The sequence below is a fragment of the Myotis myotis genome, unplaced genomic scaffold (assembly GCF_014108235.1).
Source record: "Myotis myotis isolate mMyoMyo1 unplaced genomic scaffold, mMyoMyo1.p scaffold_m19_p_3, whole genome shotgun sequence".
Taxonomy (NCBI): domain Eukaryota; kingdom Metazoa; phylum Chordata; class Mammalia; order Chiroptera; family Vespertilionidae; genus Myotis; species Myotis myotis.
In genome coordinates, this window is record NW_023416335.1 from 117,005,144 (window position 1) to 117,023,963 (window position 18,820).

The window sequence follows — 18,820 nt, forward strand, 5'->3', positions numbered from 1 at the left end:
AGCCAGACGTGTTTGATTTCAAAACATCATTTGTCTCATGAAAACAAACGAACCAGCAAAAAAGTTAAACGACATGGTATAAGTAAAAAATAAAATGTTTTTATACTGAAATGACAGGTGATTTAATATACAATTTCTTTGCTTTTGGGTGGTAGAAATAGCTCATTAAATGTCTTCAAAAAGTCTCCAGCTATGGAAATTTCACCATTAAGACTAGCCTTCGAACCACTCAGACCAGCATGCAACTTGGATAGTGAAAATGTGGCATGTTAATGACTGTCTGGCAAATGTGGTCCCTACACTTTGAAAGTCAACCTCTTGATGGGAGTGAGAATCAGCAACCAGCCTAAGAGTGTGTCTCTGGTTTGGCACTGGGAGCGGCTTTTAAAGGAACTGGCTTTACTAGCCAGTCACATATCAACTGAGTCCATCCTGTCAGCTGTCACCGTCCTCTAATTTAGAAACTATCTACAGCAATCAGCTGCAGTCCCTTTTATTGCCCTGCAAGTAAAATTCCCAAATAAAATATTCGTCAGGCCTCACCCACCCTTAGAAGGGAGAGAACCCAAAGCAGATATCTAGATACTGACAACTTACAAGTGACTAAGATTGTTGTAAATACTTTCCTTGACTTGCTTTCTGGGGACAAACCATGTTGCATAAAAATATAATTAATTTTCTTAAATGTACACAAAGTGTCTTTGCTGGGAAATGCTCCTTTTGTTATACAACAATCTCCTCGATCCATTTACTGCTCTGTAATTTCCTCTGTCACTTGGATTTGAAAAAGAATGTGTATGTGTTTGTGTTTGTTCCTTACAGAAAGCAAAGATGCATTAAAAATATAGAAGCCCACTCCAGGGGGAAATGTCTGTACCTCTGAGCACCCATCCACAAAGGCAGCCACCCGGGCACCTTGTGGTACATCAGCTAATTGATTTACCAATTGAAAGAGACAACAATGCCATCTTTGGATTATTTTACATGAAACAGCTGCTGGATGTGTGCCGGGACCGGGGCAGACCCAGGAGTTTTGGTTCATTTCTGCAGAGTAAGTGAGGCAAAGATTATAGCAGCCACGTGTGCCATATACAGGCCTGCCCCTAAAATATGTATTTCTGAGCCAGGAACACCAGTGGATACAGAGGAAGCCCTTGACCCACAGTCCTTTTCTTCCTACCCTTGGTCCTGTCCTACAGCACAAGCATCCTCATGCAAATGTTTGTGCACACCAGTGTTAACATCCAACGGGCTCAGTGCGCACCCTCTGCAAACAGCAGCCCCTTGGGCCCAGGGGTGTTCACACTGGCCTGGAACTAGGGATAGAATCAGATAGGTGTGGGAAGTGGGCTTTTGGCTGTTCGGGAAAGAAACTCAGGGTCCTAAGGACCCAGGGAATAGATTAAAAGTAGGAGTGCTGGCTCTGGGCCTGGAGGAGGTTTAGAACCTGGGATTGTCAAGCTTCTCTCCAGACCCCATACTGGGGAATTCTAAGATTCAGTCTGTCAGTATTGATGGCTCAATCTCCAACACTGGACAATGAAAATATAAAGAAATTGTGAAAAAAAAGGAAACAAGTGTAAAAATCTTCATTCACAGTCTCTTTAGTTCAAGAGATGAACAATGAGATATTCTGACTAATTAATGATCTGGTTAATAGAGATATTAGATTTATCTTTCACAGGTGACTAATTATTAACTAACCAGAGTATAAATATACACTTAACATCAAAACAAAAATCGACACATTCATTGGATTATGCAACACCAAACATCCCTAGTTTTCCAAGAGCCATGAATTGTACACATCAGAATTGTGTGTAATTCACACAGAATTCATTACAGAAATGTGGACATGCTGGGTAGGTCAGAGGATTTAGACTGATAATTTTCACAACAGTTAAAATTGCAAATGCCATTTCTGTGGACCGGACAACCACTTCCAGGTGCTTTGATTTGGTTTGTTTCCCTCCTGATACATTTCTATGGCAAGAGGCACACCAACTCTCCTGAAGTTCATCATTACCATGAGACACAGAAATCCCCCACACAGGAAAGGATCATTGCATGAGACACAGGAAGTCCACTCAGAGTTAGTAGCACTGACCTGTCCTTTCATATCTGGAGCAATAGGAATGGTGGGCCAGATGGTTGAGTAGATGCCAAAAAACACCAGCCAGATCAGCATGCTTCCCCAGACAGCCAGGTGACTGAACTGCAGAAGAAAACACATACTCAGGCAGGGCCGCCCCACTGGCACAGGAGAGCCACCTGACTCCACCAGCTGCACAACCTCTGTGTCCAAGCTAGCCTTCCTTATGGGAAGATTCCTACGACTCTGAAGTCATTGGAGAATTCACTCTTCCAATTTCCTTGTCTCCAAATGTTTAACAATGAGTTCAAATGACTAGTGGCTCCAAACTACCCTGAAGACAAAGGTGATTTGGCCACCACAGCTGATCTTCCTCTAGATCCACCCATAGTATTAGAAGGCCCGTCTTATTCCTCACCAGTTGCTCCAATTTGGAGCTATATAAAACAAGGTCTCATTAGTTTAGTAACAGAATACTGAACAGACAAAACAAATAATATGTTTTTATTTACCATTTTGAGGCATTGTTCTTTTCATTTTCCAAATACTGTAACTTTTTAAAAAAATCTGGAATGGATATTACATCTTATGATGCCCCTTTAACCACTACTGAGTTGTGAATTATTTGTTATCTGTCCTCTTAATATCATGATTCTCAATGGATACATGGAACAGACTGACAGGTATCGGAAATGGGGGGAGGTAGGGGAGTGGATGAAAGAAGGTATAAAAAACATATATATGAAACATAGAACAGACAACAGTGTGTTGATAGCCAGAGGGAAAAGGAGGTGGTGAGGGTAGGTGCAGGAGGGCAAAGGGGGGATAAATGGGAACAGAAAGAGACTGTGCTTGGGGCAGTGGGTGCCTGGTGCAGTATGCAGATCATGTTCTGTTGAGTTACACATTTGAAACCTGTATGATTTTGTGAACCAACGTCACCCCAATAAACACTTCTTACTACCTCCTCCTTTAAAGTCTCAGGCTAAACCACTATCTCCTCTCACCTGGATTAATTGCCATTGTTTCTTAAGAGATTCCCTGTTTTGACATTAATCTCCCACTCATTCCCATTGTCTCAGCACAGAATTGGGAGCCTATTTAAACAGCAGTGACAGACAATCATGAAACTAATTGTATAATCTCCAAACATTGGAAATAAACAAAATGTCTAAAATGGGGTCTAATTAAATAAGTTATGGAATATTGGTAAGACTTAATACTCTAATAATGAACAATGATTTTATCGTAGTATACCCCAAGGGATGGAAAATGATTGTAATGTATTTTTAAGTGAAAAAGATGACAAAGCTCTATGTTCTATAAAGCATTATCTTTTAAAAACACATAGAACAAAGTCTAGAAAGTCATAGCAAAGTGGTCATATATCTCTTGATGGTAAAGTTATAGAAATTAAAAATTCTCCTTTTTGGCCTGTATTTTGTATTTTTTTTTTTTTTTTACAATGTGCATATACATTTGAAATGAGATTACTGTTAATAGAGCTTTATTAAGTGCCAAGCAAATGAATCATCAGAAAACTTTGGATTGCAAATTTGCCCTGATAAAGATCAAACCACATTTTTACATGCAAAATAAAATAAGACAGATGGACATTGCTTACTGTTTTTTCCAAGGCTTAAAAAGAGTAATCATACCAGGAAAAATATCTAGAGTAAATAGAGAAATAATTCTAGAGAAAACTTACTTTAGTCCAAGCTGTAGTCTCCAAACCAGCTTTCAGACAAACAGTGACAACAACATACTGTGAAGGAAAGAGGCATTTGGGAGACGGTATTATTCTTCGTGAGTTAGTTACTTTCCAGGAGGCATCCCAAGTATCCTCTCTGAGGCAGTTCCTCCAAGGCAGCTGCACTGGGCAAGTGCCATCTCGGTGCTAATGCTCTAGGGCAGTGGTTCTCAACCTTCCTCATGCCTCGATCCTTTAATGCAGCTCCTCATGTTGTGGTGACCCCCAATTTCATCGTTACAAATTGAACATAATTAAAGCATAGTGATTAATCACAAAAACAATATGTAATTATATATGTGTTTTCCGATGGTCTTAGGTGACCCCTGTGAAAGGGTCGTGTGACCCCCAAAGGGGTTGTGACCCACAGGTTGAGAACCGCTGCCCTAGGGGCTAGTTTTAGGGACCACAGACAGATTTACTTCAAGAAAAGCCCTCATTTTAGTGGTTGTCTTCTCACAAGTAATAGTTAATTTTGCTCTTTATTTAACTTGGGAGAAATCACCTTCTTCAGTGTCCCTCCCTCCCCTCCCCCACTTCTCCCCTACCCCCCACATAGGTAGACCTGGAATGGCCATTTAAAGAATGGGGAAATCTGTTCATCATTGTGCAGAAACCGTGACCCTGCTTAATCTTCACCAGAAAATGAGGTCAGCATTTCACAACCATTCTGAGCTTTAAGGATTCTAAAATATATAATTTAACGATCTGAAATAAATGATAATGAGAACAGCTTTATATAAAGGGTTTTGAGAAGCAGAGTCCACACCTGTGCTATTTAAGAATGGCTCAGTACACAGAGAAATAAACTTACCGTGTAAACAATATTTCCAACAAATAAATAGTCTGTGGCATGACCGTTGGCCAACGCAGTGTCTGAAAAACAAAGAAATTACTACTAACCTCCGGAGGACAGCACTGCAGTCTATTTTATTCAGAATAAAAAGCAAAACTTTAAAAATATTGTCAGCACATAAAGGAATTTCCAAAATTATGTCTGTGATTCTGAATTATTTTTGTGTATTTTCTCCAAATGAACCAAACAAAATAGAATTATCTAATTCAAGTTAGCTAGCCTGCTGTGAAAACGCCAGTTTTTATCCAGAGGAGTCAAAGCCTATGTTAAGATCGGGAATGGTTTCTTTGAATGGCCAATCTCCTTTTATTTTGTTTTATGCTCAAATTCAGACCTGTGGCCTACCAGCCAAGTATACAGGAGTTTTTGTGTTCAAAATTTCAATCCACACATAATTGGGCTCAGGGATTTACCCATGTGCTTGTTGAAGAATCTTATTAAAGAATTAAAATCTGCTTAGTTTTCTAAAACACCATAATAATCAAGTGTCGTCACAGGTAGAATCTGGTAATCCTGGAACCCTGGACCTAGCACCAGGGCATGCCCTTCTTCCTGATTCTAGAGTGGGGAACATAAGGGTTATCCTAGGAGGAGGAGGAGGAGGAGGAGGAGGAGGAGGAGGAGGAGGAGGAGGGGAGAGACAAAGACCACAGACTTTAAAAGGAATGATCTCAAAGCTTAGGGAGAGGAGGTGGTAAAGAGAGACTAGAAGCTTAGGTAGGATTTCATTAAAAGGGAAGAAAGAGAGCCCTAGCTGATTTGGCTTAGTGGATAGAGCATTGGCTCATGGACTGAAGGGTGCCGGGTTTAATTCCAGTCAAGGGCACCTACTTTAGTTTCAGGCTCAACCCCGGCCTGACAGGGCCACTTGCAGGAGGCAACCAATCAATGCATTTATCTCACATTCTCTCTCTCTGTCTCTCCCCCTCCCTTCCATTCTCTCTAAAAATCAATGGAAAAATATCCTTGGGTGAGGATTAACATAAATAAATAAATAAATAAATAAATAAATAGGAAGGGAAAAGTTCAAAAAAATAAGGGAGAGGCTAAATTAACCAAGAAGGTAACAAGTTGATGTATTACCAAATAGCTATTCAAAATTGTGGAGGTTTACTTTTCAGTAAATGGCCCTAAGATTGTTTTAATAATAAATGTGACATTTTATTTTTATTTATTTTAATAAAGTGTTATTGACTCAGAGAGAAAGGGAGAGGGAGAGAGAGATAGAAATATCAATGATGATAGAGAATCATTGATTGGCTGCCTCCTGCATGCCCCCTATTGGGGATTGAGCCACAACCAGGCATATGCCCTTGACTGGAATTGAACCCAGGACCCTTCAGTCTGTAGGCTGACACTTTATCCACTGATTGCCCCTAACTGCCTCTGCCGCCCTGCCTGATCACCCCTAAATGCCCTCCCCTGCCGGCCTGATCTTGCCCCCAACTGCCTCTGCCTGCCTGATCACCCCTAAATGCCCTCCCCTGCCAGCCTGATCTCACCCCCAACTGCCCTCCCCTGCCGCCCTGGTTGCCCCCAAATACCCTCCCCTGATGGCCTGATCTCACCCCCAACAACCCTCCTCTGCTGGCCTGATCTCAATAATAACTACTCTCCTCTCCCTGCCTGATTGCCCCCAACTGCCCTGTCCTGCAGGCTTGATCTTGCCCCCAACTGCTCTCTCTGCCTCGGCCCCCACCATCATGGCTTTGTCTGGAAGGAAGTTGACATCTGGAAGATGGCCGGGACTGGTCTAATTAGCCCTTTTATTAGTATAGATAGATTATATAGGATAGGATTGCTTAAATAGGGGGAGGAGGAAAGCCTTTTTCAGCAGGAGGAGATGCTCTTTGCAGACAAAAATACATAATCCCTATATCTGGACTGATAGCCAGCCATATGCACTATACTGCCAAACCAGTCATTAAAAAATTGAACTGCTTTCTTACACCTTACACCAAACAGCTGTTGCCCTTAAAATCCCTCCTCACCCCCCACCTTAGGTTCTGCCTCCACAGTTCACCCAGATTAGGTTCTGATTGGTCGGTTTCTATGCCAGTCAGCGTCAAAAGCTCCACCTCTTAGGCAGCCATTGGCTCCTCGCACTTCACCCAGATTTGGTTATGATTGGTCAGTTTCTAGCCAGTCAGCGTCTCCAGGCCTATCTCTAGGCCTGATTAGAGAGGTGGGGCTGATCAGCAGACCCCACCCTGACCGGAGAGAAACAGAGGTGCAGCTGCTGGCTAAGCCCAGGGAGAAAGAGAGAGGCAACGGCTGATCAAAAGCTGCCATGGGTCAGACCCTGCCTCTTTCTTCAGGCCTCTCTCCGGGCCTGATCCTCAGCCCCCTCGGCAGTCAGTGCTGGGTCACAGCACCCGCAGCAGCAGCAGTCAGTGCTGGGTTGCCCTGGCAAACCCAGCACTGACGGCAGGACTGACTTCTGGTCGGTTGAATCTGTGGTTGTTACGGACCCTGGGTTTTTATATATTAGGATTGTGATAGGAAATCACTGGAGGATTCTGAGCAGGGAGTAAACTGGTATGAGTGATGCTCTTAAAGAAATAGTCTAGCTTTTATGGGAGAACAGATCTTGGACTACCCAAACTGGAGTAACAATAAGTGCAATGCTGGTATGGGAATGATTATAGCAATCTTCCCAGGAGGGTGGCACTGGTGGTGTGCAGGCTGTGTCCAACATGGCAGCCACTGGCTGCTATAGTTGTTTATATTTCAATTAATTTAAAAATCCCTCAATGCTTGGTGGCCTTCAAAAGGGGTAAACTCTGATTACCAACAGGACTAATGGCTCACTTAGGAGGAGAAAGCCTCCATGGAGACCCTTAAGACCCCTGAACACTCTGTGGGCAGTTTGGCATGGGCAGGAGGAACATGTGGGGAAACCAAAGGATCCTTCCCAAATGTAGCTTCTAAAGTTTTATTATGCATTCATTTCTACTTGTCATGATAGCAGAGTGCTACTGGCATTAAATAAAATGTTGACCTTGAGGTCATTTAAATATACTTAAACTAACTGTAATAAAGACAGAATTAACCTAACCTTTTAGTTCATTTCAGAAGGATAACTCACCATCACATTTTAGTATTCTGCTTAGGAAAGAGTGTCTCCTGTCCCAGTCAAACTAATATCATCTGGAAATAATTTATTCGTTGGAGGAGGAACTCCCAAACCAACTTGAGGTTCGGGACATGCCAAGCACTTCTGAAAAGATGCATCTTCTAAACAAGTCACAAGTTACCACTCTGTACACCCTGTCTCAGAAAATCCCATGGAATGGATTTCTCTCTTACAGGTTATATTTCAAATGTTTTAGAGGCAAATCCCTGTGGGTATCATTCCTTGTTAAAACTTGCCAATAGCATACCCCTGAAGGAGAGATCAGAAGTCCTATGAAATCATTTGTGGATGAATGCATTAATGAGCTACAGCTTGCTGGTAACCCCAGCCTGGAAAAGCCTGCTTTGATTTTCCAGGTTTACTCCTGAAGGTTGTTTCTGCTAAATTATTTCTTCCCACTTTGCTTAGTGTTAACAGTACTGTGGTGACTCCAACACTCTAGTCAGGAAAGTATCTTTCCTATAGTTTAGCTGTTTTACTTTTAGTCAGATATTGAAAATTCCCATGATGTTTTTTGATAGAGGAAAAAAGAACCCCCAAACCAAGGTCAGTAGTTAGGTTCCCCAAGCCAGCCTTCCAAATATCATTCCACCCCATCTATGTAAATGTAGCAAGAACATTACTTCAGACAAAGCAGCATGGGATGGGATAGATGGATATTTGGGAGGAAGGGGGCAGTGAGAAGGGAAAGGACAATTCCGGCGAAAAAAGGGACTCAGCCTGCATAGAGGTCTGGAGGGGGGCTCCAGCCTGACTCCATCCTGCCCCAATGGGATGGTGAGCAGCCGACGTGGGGTGGGGCTGAGGTACTAGGTGCCAGGTGTTGAGGTCAGCAGGTGCCAAGCCCTGCAAGGCTCTAAGAAGGTCCCTATAAGAGATCCACCAAAAGTGCATGTGGAGAGCTGTGATCTCACCAAACCTTTGTTTCCTTATGTTAACCAGCCTGACCAAACCCATCATTAGTGCACAAAGGCTACCAGCAAGAGGAGGGGCAAGAAGGAGTCATTAACTGCCTGTTGCATCCAAGAACAGTTGGCATTTAACTGAACAATCTGAGATGTCAGTCTTTTGCAAATCCAGGATCAGATTCACCCCTTTGAGGGCTGAAAAGAGAGAGGAGGGCGTTGCCTACAGCCAGTGTGTGTCTTAGAGGCCCAGGTAATGCTATGGCTTCAGGATCCACTGACCCACAGCAGTGGTTAAGCCGGTTCTCCCAGGCTGATATTATTTGCAGAATCTGGTTGGATCCAACATAATGTAGGATTAGCCAAATGAGGTTTAGAAACACAGTCACTGACACAGACTACTGTGGACAATTGGGACAAAACCACATAGCCCCCCACATTAGCAGTGGCAGCCCAAATGCTGCATGCAAAAACCTCTTTGAAAATAATTGCGGGAAAACCCAGGGTTTGTAAGAAAAGTATGTCTCATTTTCCTAACAGACAGAATGATCAAGGAACTTACTTCAGAATATTCCAAAGGGCTAGGCTGATGACATTTATAAAGATGCCATTTCAATTAAATGCTCATTAAAAACATTACCTCATTACCCAGCTAAACCACAAAAATCTACTCAGAAACGGTTTTGACAAAAAGCAAAATTTGAAGACAACGTTACAGCATAGCACAGTACAGTCAGAGAGGATCGGATTTAATAACCAGGAAAACAGATGGGGTGGATTTATAGGTGTATTTTGAATGTAGTAAGAATCCATGGAGCACATGAACTAACCACCACAGGAAGCTCGAGCACATGTGACTCAGTGGGGAGAATTAAGGTGGAGGTGGCACCATTCCCTTGACATCGAGGCATGTGCCAAGAATTTGGGTTGGAGAGCAGATGCCCAGCATCTCCTGCTTTCCCTCTCCTGCCCTTTTGCTTAGAGATCTTTCAGAAGCACTTGTTCAGAGCAGCCCCAATTCCTGAATATTATCAGGCTGCCTTTCTCGACCTCACTTCTGGGCCCTTTTAAGATTTTAAAGGTTCAGAGTAGGTACAATGCCAACCAGCTACTCTTAGATTAATCTCAACAGTGAAAATGTATTCCAAGTTTCACATAACAAATTTACAAACTTTTAGAACCCATTCTGTTCAAATGCTTGTACTGCCTGAACAATAACTGAAATGAGGTTTTCTGCTTCCAACACTATGTTTTCATGAAGAGAAAATTTATTTTTTCCTTTCTCTGTAAAGAGTAGTAAAAAATATTGGAAAGAGTCTATAAAAGGTAGAGTTTATTCAAGTGTTAGTGATTATAATTACATTTATAACCAACGTTGGGTTAAGTTCCTGGTTATATAAGCCTTTTGCTGGATTTTCTCTTCTCTATGGCCATTTTTGATGAATATGAACTCAAATTTCAATATTTTTCTTTTTTCACTTGTTTACTAAAAATAGATTTTTTAAAAGGAAGTAAAGAGGATGGAAAGTACACTCAATTGCCAATGTTAAACAGCCACTTTATGAGGCCATAGACTCTTTGCTTATGCTCAGGTGCCCAGCTAAATAACATTCCCCAGTCCCTGGTACCCAGTTGGAGCCCTGAAACTACTTGTTGCCACTCAGACATGAGCAGAAGTGATGGCTCACTTCTTGCCAGAGACGGTTAAGAACAAGCTATGCTGCTCCTGATTGTCTCCCTTACAGTGTTAAGGCTGAGGGTAAACTAAGGGGCCATGCACTAAATGGAGTCCCATTGTATTGAATTGGACCCAGTTTTATTTTACTCAGGCACAGTAAGACACGCACACATGGAAATGTCAAGAGGAAAAAATTTACACTTACAGATCCCCAGAAACAGGAGGCACAGGACACCATGCAGGGCTACATGCAGAAGCACCAGGGTTGGTCAAGGAGGCAGAGGGGAGAGCATGGCCCAGAGCCGTTATTACAGTTTTCAAGGAAGGAAATGGGCAGGGCAGGGTAGGTACGCTGTGTTAGCCTAGGATTAAATAGTTTAATAATTTCCTCAGGCGCTGGGTTTAAGGCAGTCCATAGTTGTCTGGTTCCTGGCCCCAGGGTTTAGGTCAGGAGGATATTGGCTTGGTGTGTGGGAGTTTGATAAAGGAGACGGTGGGGGTGTGGGTTCTAGGCTGGTTGCTTTGATCTTGCAAGGAAGTAATTTGCTCTCTCTAGGAATTTGTTAACACTGGGAGGGATAGTCTCTCCAGGATCAAGGCTCCTAATGTCAGAGCATCAAAAATACAGAAAATATGGTAACTACACCTATGAACAATGCAGTCCTCCATTTGGTAGTGACATGAGTAAGAAATAAGCCTTTATTGGGTAAGCCCCTGGGATTTGGGATTGTTTGTTGTAGCAGCTATTCCCACCCTGGCTAACACACCTTGATTCAACTCCCTGATAAAGTTATAAGGGTCAAATCTGGGTACTCTGGCTCACACTTCCTATAACATTACACTAAATCCAACTCTTTAAAATACATGTAATATAGAGTTTATTAAAAGAGACACTGAAACCTAAGAAATATTTAACAGAATGGAAATAATGGCCCTTCCAACCAAACTGTGTTTCCAAACAGCAGTGCTATAGATGTGTGGGCAGGACATCTCCAGAGCTGTATCTACCAGTCCACTGTGTTTAAAGCATGTCAAAACAGAAAAAAAAATGTATTTTGAATTTGGAAACCTGGTCTTATTTTAAGTGTATTATACTAGTTATTTAGATTTATAAGCTGTAGTTTCATTTGTATGAATCGAAAAGCTCCTAGAGTGCCCTGTCTTTCTAGTTTTTAGTGAGCAAGTTCCACTCACTCATTTATATGCTGCAGGATTTTGTGAGCGTCCTCCGCACGGCCCTGGCCTCTCAGAAGGTTTTCCAGATGGCAGAGGCCACGTGGAGCTACTATCCCCCCTTCCCCCCCATTTAGTATTTAATGTTCATCTCTGGATCTTTATTTTAGATCTTTTAAAATCTGTACACAGTATGGTCAGTAACTTAAAGGGGAACAAAATGTCAATTTATGGTTTCATGTACCTGACTTTAAAATATAGTATTTTGTTGGTAAACTTTGTGACTGCAACAGCTACTCTTTTGAAGGGTTTAGAACATATTACAATTGGGTAGATTAGGGAAGATTCATTAATGTGATATTGAATTCTTCCAACTTTACCTCCAAAGCAGCCCTTTAGTCCCTCTACTTCTCTCCACTGCTGTTGTCACTACAGTAGACCAGGCAGCAGCCAGCCTGGACTCCAACAATCATCCTCCCAGTGTGGTTACATTAAAATAAACCAGAAATATGGCTCTCTGCTTATCAGTGGCTTCCATTAAACTTATAATACAAAGACTCACAAATCCCCCAAAGCTTGGGAGGTCTGATGTCCTTGTCTCCATCATTGTCATCCCAAGGCAATCTGACTCTCACACTGTGTTCCCCACCGCCATCCACATATGCCTTCTGCACTTGAAATCACACTCTCAACCAGGCTATCCCACATCCCTTTTCTCTCTACCCTTTACCTGGCTCACTGATACTCATCCTTTAACTCTGCTGTCACATCCTCCTGGAAGAAAGCCTTAAAACTCAATGAGACCAGGTTAGCTTTCCTTGGAATACATACATTTGACCTTGACCTTTTTCTTTTGCAATACTTCTCATTGTGCAAGCTTGCCTTCCGTAGGTCTAAGTTCCATAAGGGCAGGGAATGTGCCTGTTATACACGTCACTGTATGCCCAGAAACCGGTACTGGCCTGGCATAAAGAACATAATCATGGTCTTTTTCTTTATAATGAGTGAATGCTGAGTTTAAGAAGGTGCAACCTCAGAGAACAATGGTGGCCTTGCTCAAATTGCGCTTAATGTAAAACAATGCGAACCGTCAGCGTTTACATGATATAAAACAGCCAAGTGTATAGCAACAGGTTTAGGCCATAAACAGTTCAAGCTAAAATGACCCAATAATGCCACAGAGAGAAGTACACTATGTTTCATTTTATGCACATGCATTATTTCAGTTTATAAAATATGCCTAATCTTCCAGTAGCATATTTATTAAAAAGTATAAAATTCTCCCAAAATGTTGAGAAACCTTGTTGCTTAATTAGTGCCAATATAATAAGTATCCATATGGTATTTTTTTTCCTGGAAGTGGGTGGGAATGGTTCTAAGGGTATGGACTGTGAGCAATCCAGAACACATATTTTTGAAAAATTTTTCTGCTAGTAAGTATTCAGTAGTCTCTTTCCGATCACCTCCTTCTTACATTTCATCAAGAAAAATTGGAAAATTTCCTTTTTTAAAAATGAAAACTGATTTTACATTCTTTTGCCAATAACCACATTCCTCTTCAAGGAGGGTTGCTCAAATATGCAGATGGAATACACCAATGGAAAACCTAAGTGTGGCCTGAAACCAAGGCTCCTGATGAATTTCAGTGCCTATGAAGGTGACTTCTCTGGTTTTAAACTACACTCACTGTTCAGATCAAAGGGTGGGAGCTGCAGGCAGGCCATGGGAGTAACCGTAAAGTTGTGATGGTTGGAAGAAATCTGATTTACTGAATTGCTTGAGTGGAAAAATTTATTTTGAAACTTGAAATGAATCATCACAAACTCCATCAGGAAAGGAGTGCTTTGTAAAGTCTATCCAAAACCATGCAAAAATAAGCAAAGCAAAATTCTTGGAAGCTTTCTAAGGAATGAACAATGTACTCACACCTTCTCAAAAAGATTTCTTACCAACAATTATGTGCCCAAGTGAACAGCACTGACATGTACTTAAGACTCTCACCATGGACAGTGAGGAGAGAATTTTGGTAAAATTCACTGTCTTTATGACACAACCCACATAGTATGAAACAATGACATGAAGCTACCCTTGTGACCGTGGTGCCCAGTCAAGCAAAACTCCGCAGGCTTTGAGTTTGAGGCAGTGTCTGAGGGACAGCTTCAGGCAGGACTGGGAGGACAGAGGGAGGCCTAAAGGCAACTTTCTATTAGACCAAGATCCCTTTCAATGCTTCAAAAGTGCCCCAGGCTGTCTCAAATTGGTGCCATGCTCCTATGCTACTCTGGGGGTGGGGTGAGCACATGCTTCTAAATGGCAGTTCTAAGTGTAACGGACTCATGTGTACGTAGGGCAGTCAATCAGTGCCCATTAATAAGAAATCCAATCAGTTGCCATATCTCGGTCTTTTCAAATGTGCAAGCTTTCTAGCTTTCCACCACTGACTTCTCTGCGACTCCTCACCCCGTCCCCTCCCCCCATAACCCCATGCTCTCTTGCCAATCTTACATGTGCAAACTCCACCATGTAACTCTGTGACCTTAAACCCTTCACTGAGAAAAAGTCCTCACCTGGGTTTTTGTGACCTTATCATCACCTAACTTCTTTACCCCCTTTTCCAGCCACTCCTTCCCACCATCCATACTCCTCCCCCTGCCCCCCACCCATGCCATAGCTCTCTTGACAAGGGGTGCTGTGCTGACCCCAGAGGGGAAGTTGGAAATGTGTGGAGACATGTTTTGGTTTATAGTTGCACAAGGGCAGGGAAAGAGGGGAGTGCCTATGACATTTACTGTCCAGGCCAGGGATGCTCAGTGTCCTGAAAGGTTCATGACAGGCTGAATAAAGTCTAGAATCCAGCCCCCACCCCACTCCCACCTCCACCCATTGGAAAGATAGTTGACCCCTGAATACAGGTTTGAACTATGAGTCTAGTTATATGTGGATTTTTTCAACAAAAACTGTAAATGTATTTTCTCTTTCTTATGATTTTCTTAATTATATTCTTTTCTCTAGTTTATTGCATGCATACAATACATAATACATATAACATACAAAATAGGTGTTAATTGCCTGTTTATGTTATTGGTAAGGTTTCCAGTCAGTAGTAGGCTATTAGTAAATACATTTTTGAGGAATCAAAAGTTTACGGGGTTTTTTGACTGCTCTAGGGGGTCAGCATCCGTGTTGTTCAAGGGTCAGCTGGACTGCTGATGGCCTCCTCAGGTTCCTCCTCAGTGCAGGCTCTGTGTGCTTGCTTGGTCCTGGCCAGGGATGCTTTCTCCCCACCTTTCCTCTGCTCCACTTGATTGCGCCCTTCTCATCTTTCAAGAACTTAAATATTACTTCCTTCGAGAAGATTCTTGCTTGACCCACTAGACTAGGTTGTATCCCTGTATTATAAGCTCCACCTGCAGTCTGTAGACAGAGCATGCCAGTAATAAAACATTATTTACATAATTCCTGATCCTCAACTCTAATTTTATATAAGCCCCCAGAGGGCAAGATAGGCCGAGTTTATATCCATTGTACTCACTGTCAGGCCATCATAGATATGTCATGAATAAATAAGTTCTCAACACTTATTTCCTCCTTAATACACACATTCCCATCTCCTGGATTTAACCCTCCTTAAGCTCTCTCCTGGAATACCCAGAGACACACCTAGTATCCTTGTCATCCACCTTCTATCATTCACATGATAGATTATTTTTTTCAAATTGCTCTGATAACACTCTCCTTAATCTAAATTCCATATTGACTCTTCAGTTCCTAAAAATTCCTTAAGTCCCAGTTTCTTAACCTCACATTCAAAGCCCTCTGCAATCCAGCTTTTGCCTGCTTCCTGAAACTTTTCATTATCTTTCACCCTTGAAGCGATGAACTTCTCAGCTTTCCACATCTGCCCTAAAATTCCCCACTTTTGCCTGGCTCCTCCCTCCATTCCTACACATCTCAATCCTACTTGACTTCCAGGCTAAACCTAAATGTTATCTCCCCTAACAAATTATTAATAATCCCAAATGAAAGGCATCTCTTTCTCAGCCCTCTGAAATCTGATAGCACTTTATCTGTATTTTATGTGAGACAGTTATTTTCTACCTTGTGCTGGAATTATCCACGTGTGAATATAATCTCCTTCATCAGACTACAAACTCTTTGAAGATCAAACCTCATTGATCTATATTCCTAATACCCTTAGGATCTATTACAGTGTCTTGGACATAAATATTACATGAATTAATAAGGTTAATGAGCAATGATGTAATCATTTTTGCTGTGCACTAATAGTGAGAATTTAGCAATTAATTCTAAAATACTCATGCAATTTGTTAGAGGAAGTCAACTAAAAAACAAGAAAACCAGTGGCCTTCCTTTGTTCTATGCCAAATACACAATATTTGCAATTTATTTCATCTTAAACTATTTCACTCAATAGGTCATTGTTTACAACACAACTGAAAAAATTCTCAATGCTGAAGCCTTAATAAATATAACCATATGATGACATCAATGATGATGATAATAATAGAAATAAGAAAAAAAATCACCCTATTGGCTGACTGTCAGGCAAACTGTGAATCTGAGGGAAGCAGATAAGGGCAGCAGAAGCTAACTTGAAATTCACTTGATGATACATCAGGTTATATTAGTAACAGTCGGGAGTCTATCCTCTAAGCACAAGGCAAATGAATGGATTTAAGTAACAAAATCTAGTGAACTACAGCAATTCCACCATAAACTACAAGCCACAATCTCATACCACATAATCATAGCTCCGGGATTAGGAAACCAATGTTTTTACTGCAAAATGGGGCCATATTAGTTCCTTTTGAAGCAGGTAAGTGAATGACCATCTTGTAAAACTTCTCAGAGTCCAAAGACAAGCACTTCAGACTGAGGCTGTAATGTCTACATGATAAGGGTACGGGGTCTGGAGGTACTACTTGTGGTCAACCTGCACTATCTACTGTCTCTTCCTAAGCACAAATGGCTGGGCTCAGGGACCAAAGAACAGTTACCAAAACTGTCCTGATGCTTATCAGACATATTGCTTCCCATCTGCGGTCGCTCCTAATAAAATGATGGCTGCTTCTACCACTAACTTGTCAGGGCTGCTAAAACCAACCATATCCAATACTCATATTCGTAAACCCCTAAAAAATTATTTCAAGATAAATTAAATCCACTATGAGTAAAGATGAATCACAGGAAAGCTTTAGAGTTAAACAAAAATGATCACATTAGAACGTCCCTTTGGGGGTGGGGCTAGAAGCAGAAAATTTTATTTTCTGATCTAGAGACTTAGGGACCCTCAAAGGGTCCCACAGAGGGCTCTGAATGTGAGGTCTGAGGAAATGGAAAGAATAGGTCATAGGGTAGAATAAACTGGCAGTGCATGCATTTTGTCTGTCAGGATTTAATAGGTTAATATCAGTGAGGATGAATCATATCTGCTTGAAGCACAGAACACATTGACACAGAAACAAAGAAGCTTGGAAACTTTATATTCTTTGGGTCTCTGAACAATCAAAGGCCTTGTCTAGTCAACATTTGGAGTAATTTTTCCCAGGGGAATTATCACTATTTGAAAGGGATGAAAGAGTAGCATTCTTGTGATACCTTTTTGTTTTCTGAGACTAAAAGCTGTCTCTGTGAGAGGCAACATTTGGATGTATTGAGAAGTGTGCACACATGCCTTCAGTGGCTTTTCTCAAACATCTTCTAGCTGTAGGGAAGACTACAACTCATCGGGAGCTATATCCTTAAACACACTTCAAACATTTGCTTGAAAAGTATATGTCAAGGAGAGAAGACTCAGGAAACTAGGTTAAAATTAGACTTCTAAAAGATTTTAGTTACTCTGCTTAAGGTTTGTGTAGCTTAGAAAATGAAAGCCCAAATACTTAACAAAAAATTTCAAACTCACAGGCAAGAGGCAATGATGTTTCATTATAGTACAGTGGTTTCCTTCAAGATCCTTGACTCAAACAGTTATTAAAAATAAAGTTTAGGATTCCTAGGATTTAAGCTCTCCAGGCAACTGGAAAGAAAATGGGTTTTCAGAGCCAGAGTGGATGAAACCTATGAGCTATAAACCTGAGACGAGGGCTCATTAGATTTTAGGTATGTTTTTCTTCTCAGATTTGTTCTTGTGATCTCTCGGTCTGCAGAACTGGGCTAAAAATTGTGAACAACTGGCAGGAGAGGGATTACAAGGCTACTTGCTGACAGTGGAAATCATGAAGCCATTACCGTGCTCCAGCGCCTTCATGGGAAACCAGAAGAGGATGAGGGAGTGGACCAAGGCGTTGATGCAGTGACCCCAGAAAACCTGCGGGAAAACAAACCGAGGGAGTCAGGAACTGCCCACAACTCTGACTCGAGTAACTCAACGGACGCCTCATCGCGAAGGACACGGGCAGCGTGCTGCCGGGCTCCAGGAGTAGCATATTATTCTTGAAGTTAAACAAAACAAAACAAAACAATTTCCTCATTTTTTACACACAAATGACTGGATGATCTCCAGATACTATTATTTAGTACAAAGACCTGAATGTATATACACATGTACTTAGACCAATATACAATCTATCCACAACTGAAAAAATGAATTATGAGCTTTTTTCTTTAGAACCCTAAGAAAGACACCAAAATTTTACAAGCAAAGACAACAAAATCATCCAGAAAAAGATTATCTGGTCAAAATTGTCAATAGGAGACTGAAACTGTGTGTTTTCTGAAAGCATTAAAACATTTAAAATATAATTCTTACACAGCATTCTCTTTTGTTTTACTCCTTTAAATCTCTTCATTCAACTTTTTAATTTTTAGAATTTTGGTTAATATCATGCACATTTAAAAATTCTCTTTACCTTAACACTTGTAAGGTCAAATAAAAGAATGCAAAATTTATTTTCTTCTAAATTACAGTTTCATAAATACATTAATCATCTGTTTAACCATGGAGATGATAGAACTACTAAAGCCAGATTAAATTTTCTTAAAAATTTACAGATAGATATGGGAATTGTCAGACAGTTTAATCCTAGGTAGGACAACATAAAATAATGAAAAATTATTAGACAAAGAGATTTTCCCATTTTAAATGTTTCCTTTTCCCCTCACTTCTATACTCTACTCCCCCCACTCCTCAGATCTTCAAGGTGCCTGCAAGTAAGTCTCAGATCCTTCTCAGCTCTGTTACCTTTAAGGGCCCATTCCCTACTTATT

General features: G+C 41.2%; 1 protein-coding gene across 1 annotated transcript in view; it reads right to left on the minus strand.

The window, feature by feature from the left end:
* The window catches only part of ATP8A2 (ATPase phospholipid transporting 8A2), a 701,182-nt gene that overhangs the window by 163,965 nt on the left and 518,397 nt on the right, over positions 1–18,820 (minus strand). The window contains exons 30-33 of the mRNA XM_036300527.1: positions 17,843–17,921; positions 4,657–4,718; positions 3,801–3,857; positions 2,108–2,215 (exon numbers count right to left, since the gene is read on the minus strand). Of these exons, the coding sequence (XP_036156420.1) occupies positions 2,108–2,215; positions 3,801–3,857; positions 4,657–4,718; positions 17,843–17,921 (306 nt within the window). The remainder of the gene's footprint in view (positions 1–2,107; positions 2,216–3,800; positions 3,858–4,656; positions 4,719–17,842; positions 17,922–18,820) is intronic.